Below are 13,526 nucleotides of genomic sequence, written 5' to 3'. Positions count from 1 at the left end.
TGCAGTATGAGAAACATTACACATTTTCATAGTTTAAACCATATTACAGTACAAATACAAAATAATTTTACATGAAAACCCAGGGATAACTTGGTAACTGACTTGAGCTGTCTCTCTTTGTCCATCCTGCTGCGTGGGAATATTCTCAAACAGCATGCAGAGCATAAGAGGATGTCAAGTGTAACAGTTTTCCTCCGGCTGCACGAAGTAAAGAGCGCCACAGAAAGGACTGGAGCTGAAAGGTCGGTCTCCAAAACCCTTCCTAAAATGATTAACCCTTCCAGAAGACATTACAGGGTTCAGCACCGAGCACTTGTGCTTTGTCATTGATGGTAATTGTTCTTTTTCTCAGTTGTTACGTTCATCAGTCTCCTCATTATATGGAAAAAAGAACGTATGAATGTATGAATAGACGAGGGAGATTTTCCCACACTTTCTCGGGACAGAAAAGAGCACCATTGTGAGCAGCTTCCCATCCCTATTGCCCTTACACCATTGTCTGACAGTCAGTATTGCTATAAACGGGCAGGCTGCCTTTCAAAACGCTCCCTGGAAGAAAAACTGTGAGTAGAATCTGACAATATCTCCTGAAGTGTGAAACGTCTGACGTTGAACTCGATGGATACTGAACCAATGTCTAAACCCTTCACCTTGTCTTTTAAAGGTCACATTTTTTGGCAGCATTTACAAGCTATAACAGACAGACATTATTTTGATTGACAGGAGGAGTGGTTAACAAAAGTATGAACTCAACTCACTTCTGAACAAACATTTCTATACTTTGGCAATACAGAAAAGGTATAATACTTATGAAAGATATTACTTGCTTTCCATAAAACGTGTCAGGCAAATGTTTTTCCAAATGTTTAAATGCTGGAAAATGTAGTCTATAATATATACAGTATGTGTGATAATATATTTATAATATACAATGATAAAAAAGCATGGTAGGTTATTATTATTGTAGGCCTATAATAGTGGGACATATAATCAAATGTGGCAATTATTAAAAGAACAAATACATTGCAAGTATTTTAAAAGCGAAAAGTGTTGCATTTGTGGTGTTCTGCTTTCCAATTTCTTGAACCACGTTCAGAATGTAGGCGTGTTAGACATCATGCAGCTCTGCGCAGGACGATCCGCAAATGACATCAGAGTTGTGCTTTTAAATCGCTCTCGCGGTGCTTTAGTGTCATAGTCGATCGCTCTGCGCAGCGTTGCATGAAGTCAAACACACCGGAAGTGAGGTAATGAAATTCAGGCTCGCTCTTCTCCAATCAACGCTGCTGTTAGTAGCGGAACTGCAATGGCGGCGATCAGAGAAACACTCGGTTCGTCTGCTGAAAGTAAACAGAGGGAGCTTGGTGAACAGATTTCTCACGCAGGACGTCGGGATGTATTTAAAAACTGTGTCGCCACAATACTCGATTCCCTCGCCGAGTTTGGCACAAAGGTCGGTGTAAAATGCCTGCTATATAAACGGTCTTATGAATCTCGTTATGTACCGTTATGATAATGTAAAACAATGTTGCAACACACAGTGCGTTAATTTTTTTATGGTTGTTTTTTAGTTAAACGTGGGTGCTGGAGTGTTGAGTATCACTGCCAATGTCAACAGTATGGATATTTCTGAGCTTCAGCCATCACAACTATACACCTGTTTACAACAGTATATCTCCAAACTACAGGTAAATTAACAATGTAAAATGTTACTCGTGTAGAGTGAATTCATAATCTTACATTCATCTCAATTTCATAAAAGTAAGTGTCCCAATCTACCTGTATTCAGTCTGCTGTAGGATAAAGGAGACTCACTGTACTGTCATATGCATTGCAGCATTTCTGTTTCAAGTTTCTTTTGAAATACTTGATTCTGATTGGTCAATTTGGACGCCCTACTGCAGAACTTTTGTGTGTCATTTCTGTTTCTCATATAATACATTATTTTCAGCTTAAATGAGTGTCCATTTGTTTATTTGTATTAACTACTATATGTTGCATTGTTTGTATATTAGTTAGTACATTTGTAATTAATGTGTTACTTATTTAGTTAAATTTTATTCTTTAAAGGCATTGGATTGGAAAACAAGAATTTCTTTCTACAGGAAACGGTGCATAAGACAGTACAGCTATCAACTTAAAAAATAATTGTTTATACACATATGACAAATTATTCAAGATGGTAAATTCAGATATATGGGCTTATTTGTAACTACAAATCTCAGTGGTTTTGCATGTTTTGTGAAAACGCAGGAACCAATGAAATGTGAAGTTATCAATGTGACAGCACATTTGAATTTGTATTTGCTGATTTGTTTCCTTTTATACGTGAAGTATCAGTGGCTAAGTAAGCTAAAATATTATGGTTTCTTTTCACATTAAAGGTCAAGTTCTTTCTGATTCAATTTTTTAAACCCTAGTTAGTATGTAATGTTGCTCTAATAGCATAAATAATAACGGTAAAATGATAAAGCTCAAAGTTCACTGCCAGGCGATATATTTAACAGAATTCGCCTTTTAAAGCCTACAGCGAATGGCCGGTTTGGACTGCAGCCCTTTACTTCCTGTTTTAATGACGTCAGTAGAACTGTCACTAGAACGCCACCCACAGGAATACGTCAGTCGCCAGCTAAGCTAACGGCAAGCTAAGCTACTCTGGTCCAACCAGACTCTCGTACATTCATTTCATTTGTACAAAGAGTCTGGCCACGCTCCATTGCAAAGCGTTACTTCCGTTAAGGAGGGTCCTCTGTTGAAGTTTAAAACTATTGGATCTGCCCAGAGTCACTCAGGATCTGCCATAGGCGATCGCTAACATGTGGTCGTGACGTATATCATGCGCTGAAACCGTCCGGAAACAACAAGTCCGAATAATCAAAACAACAAAACTTGCTTTAACTTCTGTATATTCGGCAGTTTTGCAACAACGGACCGAATAGCTTTTCTAACGTCTTTCTCCGCTGCCATTACTGAACTACAACTCAAACTGACGCAGGACCTCAACGTCATCGTTCTTAGCCACCCCCCTCTGTTTGCTGATTGGACCTGCAAATTTTTGCAGGTGAAAACGAAACTCTACACAGCAGTCCCAGACGTAGTACTGAAGCGAAATGAAAATTAAGCAGAAGCACGTAGGAGGGCAGAGCCAGGCTAAAGCTAAGCTGCTATTGAATCACAACACACTTAACCAAGCTACAAAATCAGAATGTATTTCTGAGGGAGGGACGTCATAGAACAAGGAAGACATCAGCCCGTTTTGAGGACTGTGAAAACAGCAGTATACAAATAAGTAAATTGTGTGAAAAATACCGTGTTTTTTTACACGTGAAACATGAACACATGTTATATTGCGCACTGTAAACACAATCAAAGCTTCAAAAACACAGAAAGAATGGGACTTTTAACCAACTGGAGACATCTAAATTACTTTAATGATTGTTGATAAATTGTTTGTGTTCAGTTGAAGAAAGTCATAGGCTTCTGAGAGATGGCATGAAGGTTTCATATTTTCATATTTGGTTGAACTGTTCCTTTACTTTTATTTGTTAACTAGCAGTGCATTGTTGCTTATTGTGCAAATCCGGATCACTCTGTTAGGGTCTATTTCATGAACACATCTAAATACACTAAATACATCTGTCTCCTCCAGTCAATATCTGAAAATCTAAAAGAGATTGAGGTGGATTCAAATAATCTCAATCCAGGCACCTGTGAAGGCTGCCGACCAGAAACACCTGAAGAGATGGTGATTGACTCAGAGCATGTTTCTCCTCCATCTCAACGTGAGGATCAAAACAAGACCCAGGCTGATGACAATGTTCAGATCAAGGCTGGTAAATCGGAGGTAAATCGTGATATTTGAATATAGAGATGCGGCATCATTCCTTGACTTAGAAGTTCTGTATATTTGAAGTTCTGAAGATGCTGCTAGTACTAGTTAGTGAGAACTAACCTAGATACTAAAATTCATTCAGAACATGGAAGAAGTTATAATGATAAGAAGTTATATTTTTATGCGAATAAATTTGCTCCCATTCAATTGAAAAGTTAGATTTTCATTATTATTTTAATTTACAGATGATTATCGCTGCTCTAAACATTCATTTTTTGCTGGCGTTTAAGTGCTTAAGTTGATTCTTTGATAGTCGCTATTTATTATTTGCATGTAATCAGGCCCATTTGGTCAGTATGTATGAATTTGAATTGGTATCTATGGACAGACAGTTCAGAATGAATGGTGGCCTCCTTCAGTGCCTGCTTTCCGTCAGAGAGAAACAAATAGCCACCCACTTTGAGAGTCCTGAGAGAGGTCCCGGTCCTTGCAACATTATCAAGTGGATGTTCATTACATGCTGAAATTGCATGTGGGCGAAGGACAAGGAGGCCCTCATTTTTTATTGCTTATTTATTTACAGTCACTATAATAAAAAGCCAAAGCGAATCACAACTATCTGAAACGGTTGCATGTGAAAAATGTTTTGATTTTTGGAATAATTGTGTCCACTGCCCTCACTTGTTACTGGTGCGGCCCACATTGCCCTAGTATTCCTCATTATAACTAAACAGCAAAAATAAGACGGTACATTGATTTTTTTCCTCAATTGCTCATCAATCCGACCCTCATTGCCCTCTTTCTCGCTCATTTTCTCAGATTGAACGTAGGATATCTGCATTTATAGAGCGCAAACAGCTGGAGATCAATGAAAACAATGTGAGGGAGTTTTGCAACGTGATCGACTGCAATCAGGGTGAGGATGGCAGGGCAGCATGGGGGGGGGGGGTTTGAGGTCGGTGGGATACTGCACATCAATTGCCAATGTTTGTAAGAGTGCTGATTTTCATGGACGAGGGGTCAGAATGCTGGGCTTACACTACGAATTACTCTTTATTGGTGCCAAAAGCAGGTTATTTGCTTTGGGCTTGTTCATTTGCAATTTGTGGTGGGGTATTTACCAGTGTATGTACACTACTAGTTAAATGTTTGAACACAACTAATCAGTCTTTACTGTTATACTTAAATGTGAATGATTTAGGTGTTAGATCTGGTCCCTGGTTTTTAATTTCTTTTTATGTAATCTTATAATGTGAACTGATGACAAAGTTACTGCATGCATATTTATATTACATGCATATTTATTCAAAATTTTTAAAGAATTTTAACATATCACACAGCAAGTCATCAAACATATTTATCTTAGCTACCTATACTATATGCATTTTCTAAACCAGCTTTATTAGGCGTCAACCTATGATGTAATTTTCATCTATAGCTGTGTTTCCATTAGCCTTCGAATAGCACAAATTGAAATAGCAAATTGAAAATGCACTCAATAGAAAAACAGCAATTTCGTATAAACACCCATATAACAAGAAAAAGTTTTTACGGTTGGATGAGGTGTTTTTTTCCAGGAAATTCAAGAAAGGAATATATAGCAAATCTGCAACGTTTTAGTCACATAACACTGGTTAATGGAAACAACATAATTACGCAATAGTTTTTTGTTGACATTTACAAAATAACTCTAAAGTTTCGCGCAGATCTTTTCTTTATATATGCTACCTCATCCATAAAAAAATGACTGATATAAAAACTTATTTCTTAGAATTAATATAATGTTATGTTTATGTTTCCAGAAACCTTTTTGTTCTGTTGATACTTTTAAAAAGGTTTTTAATCAACTGAATCCAAACATAGTTCTAAGGTTTTTAGAGGAAATTAATTTTAAACATCTTTTCTAGGCTTACTTTATTTAATTACATTTTATTATCGCCATGAATATAGCCTTAGAAGCTGGTATGGCGTTTAAAGGGACATTCCACTTTTTTTGAAAATATACAAATTTTCCAGCTCCCCTAGAGTTAAAGGGGCAATAAGTAAGATTTACCCCCATCTAGTGGTGAAATTGTATTTTGCATTCAAACGAACAGTGCTCTCTAGCACCTCGCCTTTCCAAATGCATGTTGCAACGGTAGCCGTTATGTAATCAGTGATCTCCTTGTCCTTGTCTACGTGTTCTGAATGAAAACACGTTGTGGAAAATATGTTGGTAGGCTAGTGCTTTTTGTCCCTCTCTGCTATTATAGTTTATCAATACTATGGAACGATATGGAAGCCTCCTCGGACTTACCTGTTCAATGTAAGTAAAGAGGAGAAATTCTAAGCATACAAAGAAAAGTCAGATCACTGGCAGAGGTCATTTGACACCATCGAGGACATATTTATGAATAAAGACATTGATTTTGATTAATAAAACTCTTAAAACTCTACTTACTGTCCCTTTAAACATTTGTTTCTTGCCGTTTTGGAATCCATTCAGCTGGTCTCTGGGTCTGACACTGCCCGAAAATAGTCCCCTGCTATTGAAAGTAACCAAGGGGACTATTTTCGGGCAGTGCGTAATATCACTACGCCTGCTGCAGCCATGTTACATCAACAAAGTCATTGATTATCACGCCAGTTTAAGAGTATAGTTCCTAGCCATATCTGCTTAGAAAATCACAACTTTTAATTTTTCGACGCTCCTAGTACACAACGTAACTACAGAAGAGTCAAGTTTTAAACTGGAAAAATATCCAAACTCTTTGGTTATTTTTTAGCCCAATGCTAATGGTCTAATCAGATTCAATGGATTGTGCTAAGAGCTATGCTAAAAGTGCTAGCGCCAGACCCGGAGATCAGCTGAATAGATTCCAAAACGGTAAAAATCGAATGTTTAACTCTAGGGGAGCTGGAAAATGAGCATTTTCAAAGAGGTGGAATGTCCCTTTAAAGGAAAAGAAAGAAAGAAAGTTTATTTTTCCAGGACCCCCAAATGAGATGGTACAAGGGGATGTCCTTTCAATAAATTCTAATATATAAATAGTAAACCGAAACATAAAAATTTTTTGAATTGTAGTATGAAAGGGCAATTTTAGTAAATTTTTATTGTTAAACTATTTCGCAGGATATCTACATTTTAACAATAGGTTTTGTTTTATTCCTTTTGGTTTATAGAGGACAGCTGTGCACGAACGGATGCAGTTTTCACGCCATATCCTGGTTTCAAGAGTCACGTCAAAGGTTTATTATATTCTATAAGAATGCATTACATATTTTTTGTATACCCCAACCCTGTGGCACCCATGTAGACATATAATTAAAGGTTTGTTTCATATTTAATTTTAAATATGTTTTTCTGTTTGCTCTACTTGCAGTGATTCGTATAAGTGCTCATGCTCACATTCTTTATAAAAACTTCAGACCATATGATTAGTGATTAGGGTCATGGATCAGTAATTGATGTTTGTTTCCTATTTTAGTGACACGTGTGATAAATACATACGGACCCCAGACTAGAGGGGTGCATGGTGAGCTGGGAGACCATCAGCAAGGCTCCATTAGTAGAGACTGTGGAAACCCAGCCATTGAGGAGAGGCTTCATAACATGGAAGCCCACCTGAAACTTCCACCAGGTTTGCAGGATCACTAGTTTAACTTTAAAGGACCTTTTTAGGACATGTGTTACTATTTCTAGTGTTCAGACATAAAGTAGTTTTTATTGACAGTATTTGCTGATGAATGTTGACAAAGTTTGACAGTTATTTAATGCTAATGTACTGTATTTTTCTTTTAGCGGGTCCAGTACCTCAGAGCGTTTATCAGCGGCTAAAGAAACTTGAAGATCGAATTCTGGAGCTTGAGGGTCTTTCCCCGGAGTACTTCCACTCCACAGTAAGTGGTGGGAAGAGAGAATGCGTGTGTGTTCTTGTTTGTTGGAGAAGTGGATGATCAGATATTGAATTAGTCTGTTGAGCTTAGCGCTATCATTCCACAAGTTCCACCCTCTTAGAATGTCCACAGTAGTTTATGAACACAGAAAACAAAGCTTTAGATGAATCATTGGATGACTTCCTTTTTTTTTTTTGTACAGGGTTTAGATTAAACCAGGAGCAGGCCTTAGTTATATTAAAGTGTGTGTAAAATCCTAAAAATAATATGTTCGATTTTTAGATACATGGCACGACACGACATTCATTTCATTTGTACAGAGAGTCTGGCCACCCTCCATTGCAAAGGGTTACTTTTGTTAAGGAGGGTCCTCTGTTGAAGTTTAAAACTATTGGATCTGCCCAGAGTCACTCTGAATCTGCCATAACCAATCGCTAACGTTTGGTTGTGACGTATGTCACTCAGTCTGGCGCACGACCTCAACGTCTGCGTTCTTAGCCACACCCCGCTGTTCGCTGATTGGACCTGCAGATTTTTGCTGGAGAAAACAAAACTCTACACAGCAGTCCCAGACATTGTTCTGTAGCGAAATGAGGATTAAACGGAAGAACGTAGGAGGGCAGAGCCAGGCTAACGACACGGCGCTTCTCGCCCGGTGTGCGACATCCTTTATGCTGCGTACACACCAAACGCAAAGCATTGTGTTCCTTTCTCTTAATTACTTGTGGGATTTAACTTGTGCGGAAGACGCGTTTGAAGTTAAAAGTGTGTGTTCGTTGTGCACAACTCGCGTCATTTGCATCGCCCTGCGTGAGTTTGGGTGTATTCGCTTCGCCTTGCTTAAGTTTGCGTCTATTAGCATCGCCCTGCTCGAGTTTGCGTCATTCGGATCGCCCTGCGCGACTTTGCGTCTGTTTGCATCGCCATGCGCGACTTTGTGTCTGTTCGCATCGGCCTGCGCGACTTTGCGTCTGTTCGCATCGCCCTGCGCGACTTTGTGTCTGTTCGCACCGCCCTGCGCGACTTTGTGTCTGTTCGCACCGCCCTGCGCGACTTTGCGTCTGTTCGCACCGCCCTGCGCGACTTTGCGTCTGTTCGCACCACCCTGCGCGACTTTGCGTCTGTTCGCATCGCCCTGCGCGACTTTGCGTCTGTTCGCATCGCCCTGCGAGACCTTGCGTCTGTTCGCATCGCCCTGCGCGACCTTGCGTCTGTTCGCATCGCCCTGCGCGACTTTGCGTCTGTTCGCATCGCCCTGCGCGACTTTGCGTCTGTTCGCATCGCCCTGTGCGACTTTCCGACTGTTCGCATCGCCCTGCGCGACTTTGCGTCTGTTCGCATCGCCCTGCGCGACTTTGCGTCTGTTCGCATCGCCCTGCACGACTTTGCGTCTGTTCGCATCACCTTGCGCAACTTTGCGTCTGTTTGCATCGCCCTGCGAGACTTTGCGTCTGTTTGCATCGCCTTGCGTGACTTTGCGTCTGTTCGCATCGCCCTCCGCGACTTTGCGTCTGTTCGCATCGCCCTGCCCGACTTTGCGTCTGTTCGCATGGCCCTGCGCGACTTTGCGTCTGTTCGCATCTATTCAAGTCTTGCCATGACTTTGTATGTAATCTACTTGCACAAATAGTTAATTTACTTCTAAATGCAGAGCGTGTATTCGCGTCGCGTTCCTCGCTCAATTTTACTTGTTGGATTTAATTATGGGTCAGGCGAATTTTTCAATCAAATAGCATTACCCCGCATGTATTCGTGTCTATTTGCTTCTTTGCATTGACTTTGTATGTAATCTACTCATGCAAAACATCGAATTCACGTTTGGTGTACACCACATTAGTGTTCCTAATTTGACCGTGTCCTTGAAGCTAAGTGGTAGAGTATTGCATAAGCATCGCAAAAGGTTGTGGCTTCTAACTCGGTGAATGTACATGCTGATAAAATGTAACATTGCAGTGCACTACAAGTTACTTTGGATAAATGCATCTGCGAAATCCATAAATGTAAAAGCAAATTCATAAAAAAAACTTTGTAAAATCAAACTTTTATTTAGTGTGTTTAATTTAGTCTGTCTTATTTTTTGATAAAAATATCTAAAATACATTTGAGAAAAATTTTATTATTAAATTATTATTGATTTTTGGACCCAATTGTTCATGACTCCAGACTTTGCCTTCAGCTAAACTATTTATACACTTTTCCTGCGAAATCTTAAAACAAAAATTATTGAAGGCCCCTTTAAAATGTATTAAAGGTAATATGGAGCAAGTAGGAAACAGACTACTGTTCCTAAACACAAGAAGAACTAAAGATAGAAATAAAATCTGGTATTTTGTAGCAGCTGCTATTCTGCATATCTTACTGAAGGATTTCAATGTAAGTAATAGCCTTAAGGCTTCAACCATTTGTGTGGTACATTTCAGCATGGATTGTGTTATGAACCTGCCACAAATGTAATAAAGACTTTGCTGTTGTTAAAGGTGCAGTAAATAACAAGTCCTGTTTATTTCCAGGGTGTCAAAAAGGGGTTGAATAAAACTTTTTTTTATGCAGATACGTATACAACACAGATATGACTGCTTAAACATACAAGGTTTACCTGTAGCATTATAAGCTTTATACTATTTTGGCTTCCCAAATATCAGTACATTTTAGCATTTAGGTGGTATAGCTCTCGGGTCCTTGTGTAGTGTAAGTTTAAGAGCCTGTGCTTCTACCACACATTCTTTGTTTGTTTTTATGCCATCCAGCGCAAGTCCTTGCTACGCTGACTTCTCACTTATGTTTCTCCTCCCGCGCTCATGACAGACGACCAAAGAGTTCTTCAAAACCATTAAAAGCTGATATGGGTGATATTTTCCCTCACTCCAGAATTTGTTATCCCTGTCAGATTGTAGCCCATCAAAGTTAGCTGAGTAAGTGCTCTTGAACCGTTTCTACGCCTCCTCACACCAGCTTCACTTAGTTCGGTGCTGGGCTTGAAAGCTAGCTGATTTCCATGTCCTTTGCAATGTGTGTGTGTCTGTGTATTGCCTGTAAAGTGGGACGTCGAGTGCCGTCAAATATGCTGATCTTCTTAGTTTGCGGCGCTGCTTTTAGCAAATAGAATGAATTAATTGAACTCTGCTGACCAGGGCTGAGCAGATATCATCTCCCAACCAAATGGCCCACACGCACAGCGAAAAGTGATTAAAATGGAGATAAATTATGGATAATGGATAAAAAAATGGACAGTATAAATCCATTGGACGGGAATAAAAATTCCAATGGCCCCCACTTAATACTGTTAATCAGTGCGAGTCCATGGCAGCGCTGGTCTGTTGGCAGTGATTGAGTTACAATGAAGGACGTCTCTGTTTCATACTCTAATCATGTGCCGTTTCTGCCCACTTACTGGTTAAAGTCCTTGTCCTTGGTTTAATGTATTGTTTTGGCTGCCTTTACATTTTTCCGCCTTGGAATTTGGTCTTTTTTGTCCTATGAATAAAAGGCCAGAGTAGAGATTTGTGTGTAATCTGATTAAGAAACGAAACCTGTGATGTGCCGTCTCATATGCATTGTTCGTATAAATCAGCATTCATTTCACACTTCCGTTTCTTTTCTTTCAGAATTTCTCAATTAAACGGCCTAAAGCCTCAATGTCGCAGGTAAGTTCCATTACTGATGCATTTATGTAGTCATGGAGAAAATCGTGAAGGTCCCGCTGTTAAATGAGAATATCTCGGGTGGCTGATGAAAACGTCTGTGTTTATACAGAGCTGCAGTCTTGCTGAGCTGGATGGGAAGATCAGCGCCATCAAAGCAGCCTTGATGAGAAAAACTAGCGAGTTTCAGCCCACAGACACAGGAGAGTTTCCATACTGACATAAAGGTCCTGCTCATTCATTTCATTTTTTTATGATTTATAAAAATAAACTTCACAAATGTCAAGTTGTCTGTAAAATGTACTTTTTAGTTTTTTTTATTATTATTGTTCATTTAACGTTTGTATGCCACTTGGTGTAAATAAATTCACATTAGAAAGAAAATTATGTGCATTTTTAGTGAAAATTTCCCATCGAGAATTTGATGGAATTGAACACTTCAGCCTCAAAATAATATATTTTGTTCAATTAATTATTTATGTCTTTTAAGAAAATGCAGGTCTCAATAAAAAAACTATTAAAATGATAATGAACTGTAGTTATTATAAACAACAATTTCATAAATAAAAACATTATTTTAAAACTAAAAGGCAGCATCATTCTGCTTTATAATATGTGACTGTTGTAATAGCCAGCATAATAATAACTTGACATAAATTATGGTCAACCATTTGTATTTGTGTAACAGAAATATAGGAAAATAATTTTCGATACTCTATTTTGACTGCTATTATTTTAAGTGTACAAGAAAGAATAATTCTTCAGCAGCCTACATGTCAGCGAGGGGTCATGAATATGTTAATGTTAAAAGTGATTATTACATGTGATTGAGGGACTGCTTAAAGTACATGTGAATGTGATTGCAAACGACATGCAATGTGAATGGACAGCAGCGGCTGCTGTGACTCACAGAGTACATCTGTAACCTCTCAATGCACTTTTTTTAATAATAGGATTAAATTGGTTTAAAATGGTTTAATCATTTGTAAATATAATGTCATATATGGTATTAAAACACATTTACATTTAATTTTTGTATAATATTAAACTGTACTTGTCAAAATTATTTGCACCATCTGGGTTACTTGTGTTAATAGTTTTTAGCAGTTGTTATCTGGGAATAACAAACTTGCAAATGTCGCAACTGTCCAATCAGAATCAAGCATTCCAACAAGCCATGTAATGAAAGCAAATAATAACGATAATAATAAAGAGCTCTTACTATTGTAAAATTGAAACCTAAACTTTTGCAATGCACAAATAACTGCATCACAACACTGTAGGGTTGTATGCGAGCTAGCGACACGACAGTATGAAATCATTGATATTACGTATTTATTTGAAAGAATATATTAAGAGTTTGGTTCCAAAAGCGATAAATGTCTTTTTTTTTTATTAGTCACTGCCAAAGTCAGTATTTTAGCAGATGTCAGTATTTAAAAGTAAATTCTTAATTTTACGCAAAATACAATATCCGCTGTGTTATTCTGTCATCTTTTCTCCCTTTTTCCCAAAACGCAATAAACGCCACTCCTTCTTTTCTGCAGAATGCAATAAATCCGCTCAACAAATCACAGCGCACCATTCAACGCATTGTTAACAAACAATGGCGGCGCGTTGGATACACAGAATCTTAGTTTTCCTCATCTTGTACTTTGTGATCATTAAACAAACAAACAAACAAAAACAAAATAATACTTTAATGGTATGGATAAACCTGTGGTGGTTTTCTGTGACAGGAAAGAAACGTAACCATCAACATATAATAATCTACTTGAAGGGAAGGAAAATGCCGGATACTTGTTCCCCTGACAGCATCAAACTTCTGTCATGCTAACACATTGACCCCAGGGGATCTTATGAAAAACTTTCCATTATTTTAATCGAAGTCTACGAAAATCAAGAAGGACCAAAATATTTTACAGCTGATCGCTGTCAAAAATGTTAAGCGACGACATCCCAATTATAACCGCAGCAATGACAGTGTTCATAATATGACAAAGTAAGTGTTTTGATTAATGCCATTAATGTTTATTTTTTATACCACTAGTCAACTAAATGAATATAACATGGCAAAGATAAATGCTTGTCATGGATTTATTGCATTTTGTGAAAAAAATAATTCGTTTTTATATCAAATTATGGATTTGAATATTTTATGTTTTTATAACCTAAAG

The 13,526-nt window shown here is 38.2% G+C and overlaps 1 protein-coding gene across 1 annotated transcript; it reads left to right on the top strand.

Moving 5' to 3' along the window:
* The first annotated feature begins 1,256 nt into the window (after positions 1–1,256).
* LOC129418005 (MAP3K12-binding inhibitory protein 1) lies at positions 1,257–11,733 on the top strand. Its single transcript, XM_055172911.2, has 9 exons — positions 1,257–1,453; positions 1,572–1,688; positions 3,650–3,844; positions 4,652–4,748; positions 6,995–7,060; positions 7,300–7,452; positions 7,614–7,711; positions 11,314–11,352; positions 11,462–11,733. Exons 1-9 carry the CDS (start codon positions 1,307–1,309, stop codon positions 11,567–11,569), a joined length of 1,020 nt encoding a protein of 339 aa, XP_055028886.2. The 5' UTR covers positions 1,257–1,306; the 3' UTR covers positions 11,570–11,733.
* Positions 11,734–13,526: the final 1,793 nt, after the last annotated feature.

Source organism: Misgurnus anguillicaudatus, chromosome 7 (genome assembly GCF_027580225.2).
Source record: "Misgurnus anguillicaudatus chromosome 7, ASM2758022v2, whole genome shotgun sequence".
NCBI lineage: Eukaryota > Metazoa > Chordata > Actinopteri > Cypriniformes > Cobitidae > Misgurnus > Misgurnus anguillicaudatus.
The sequence above is the reverse complement of the archived record's forward strand: the minus strand, read 5'-3'. Positions and strand labels throughout refer to the sequence as shown.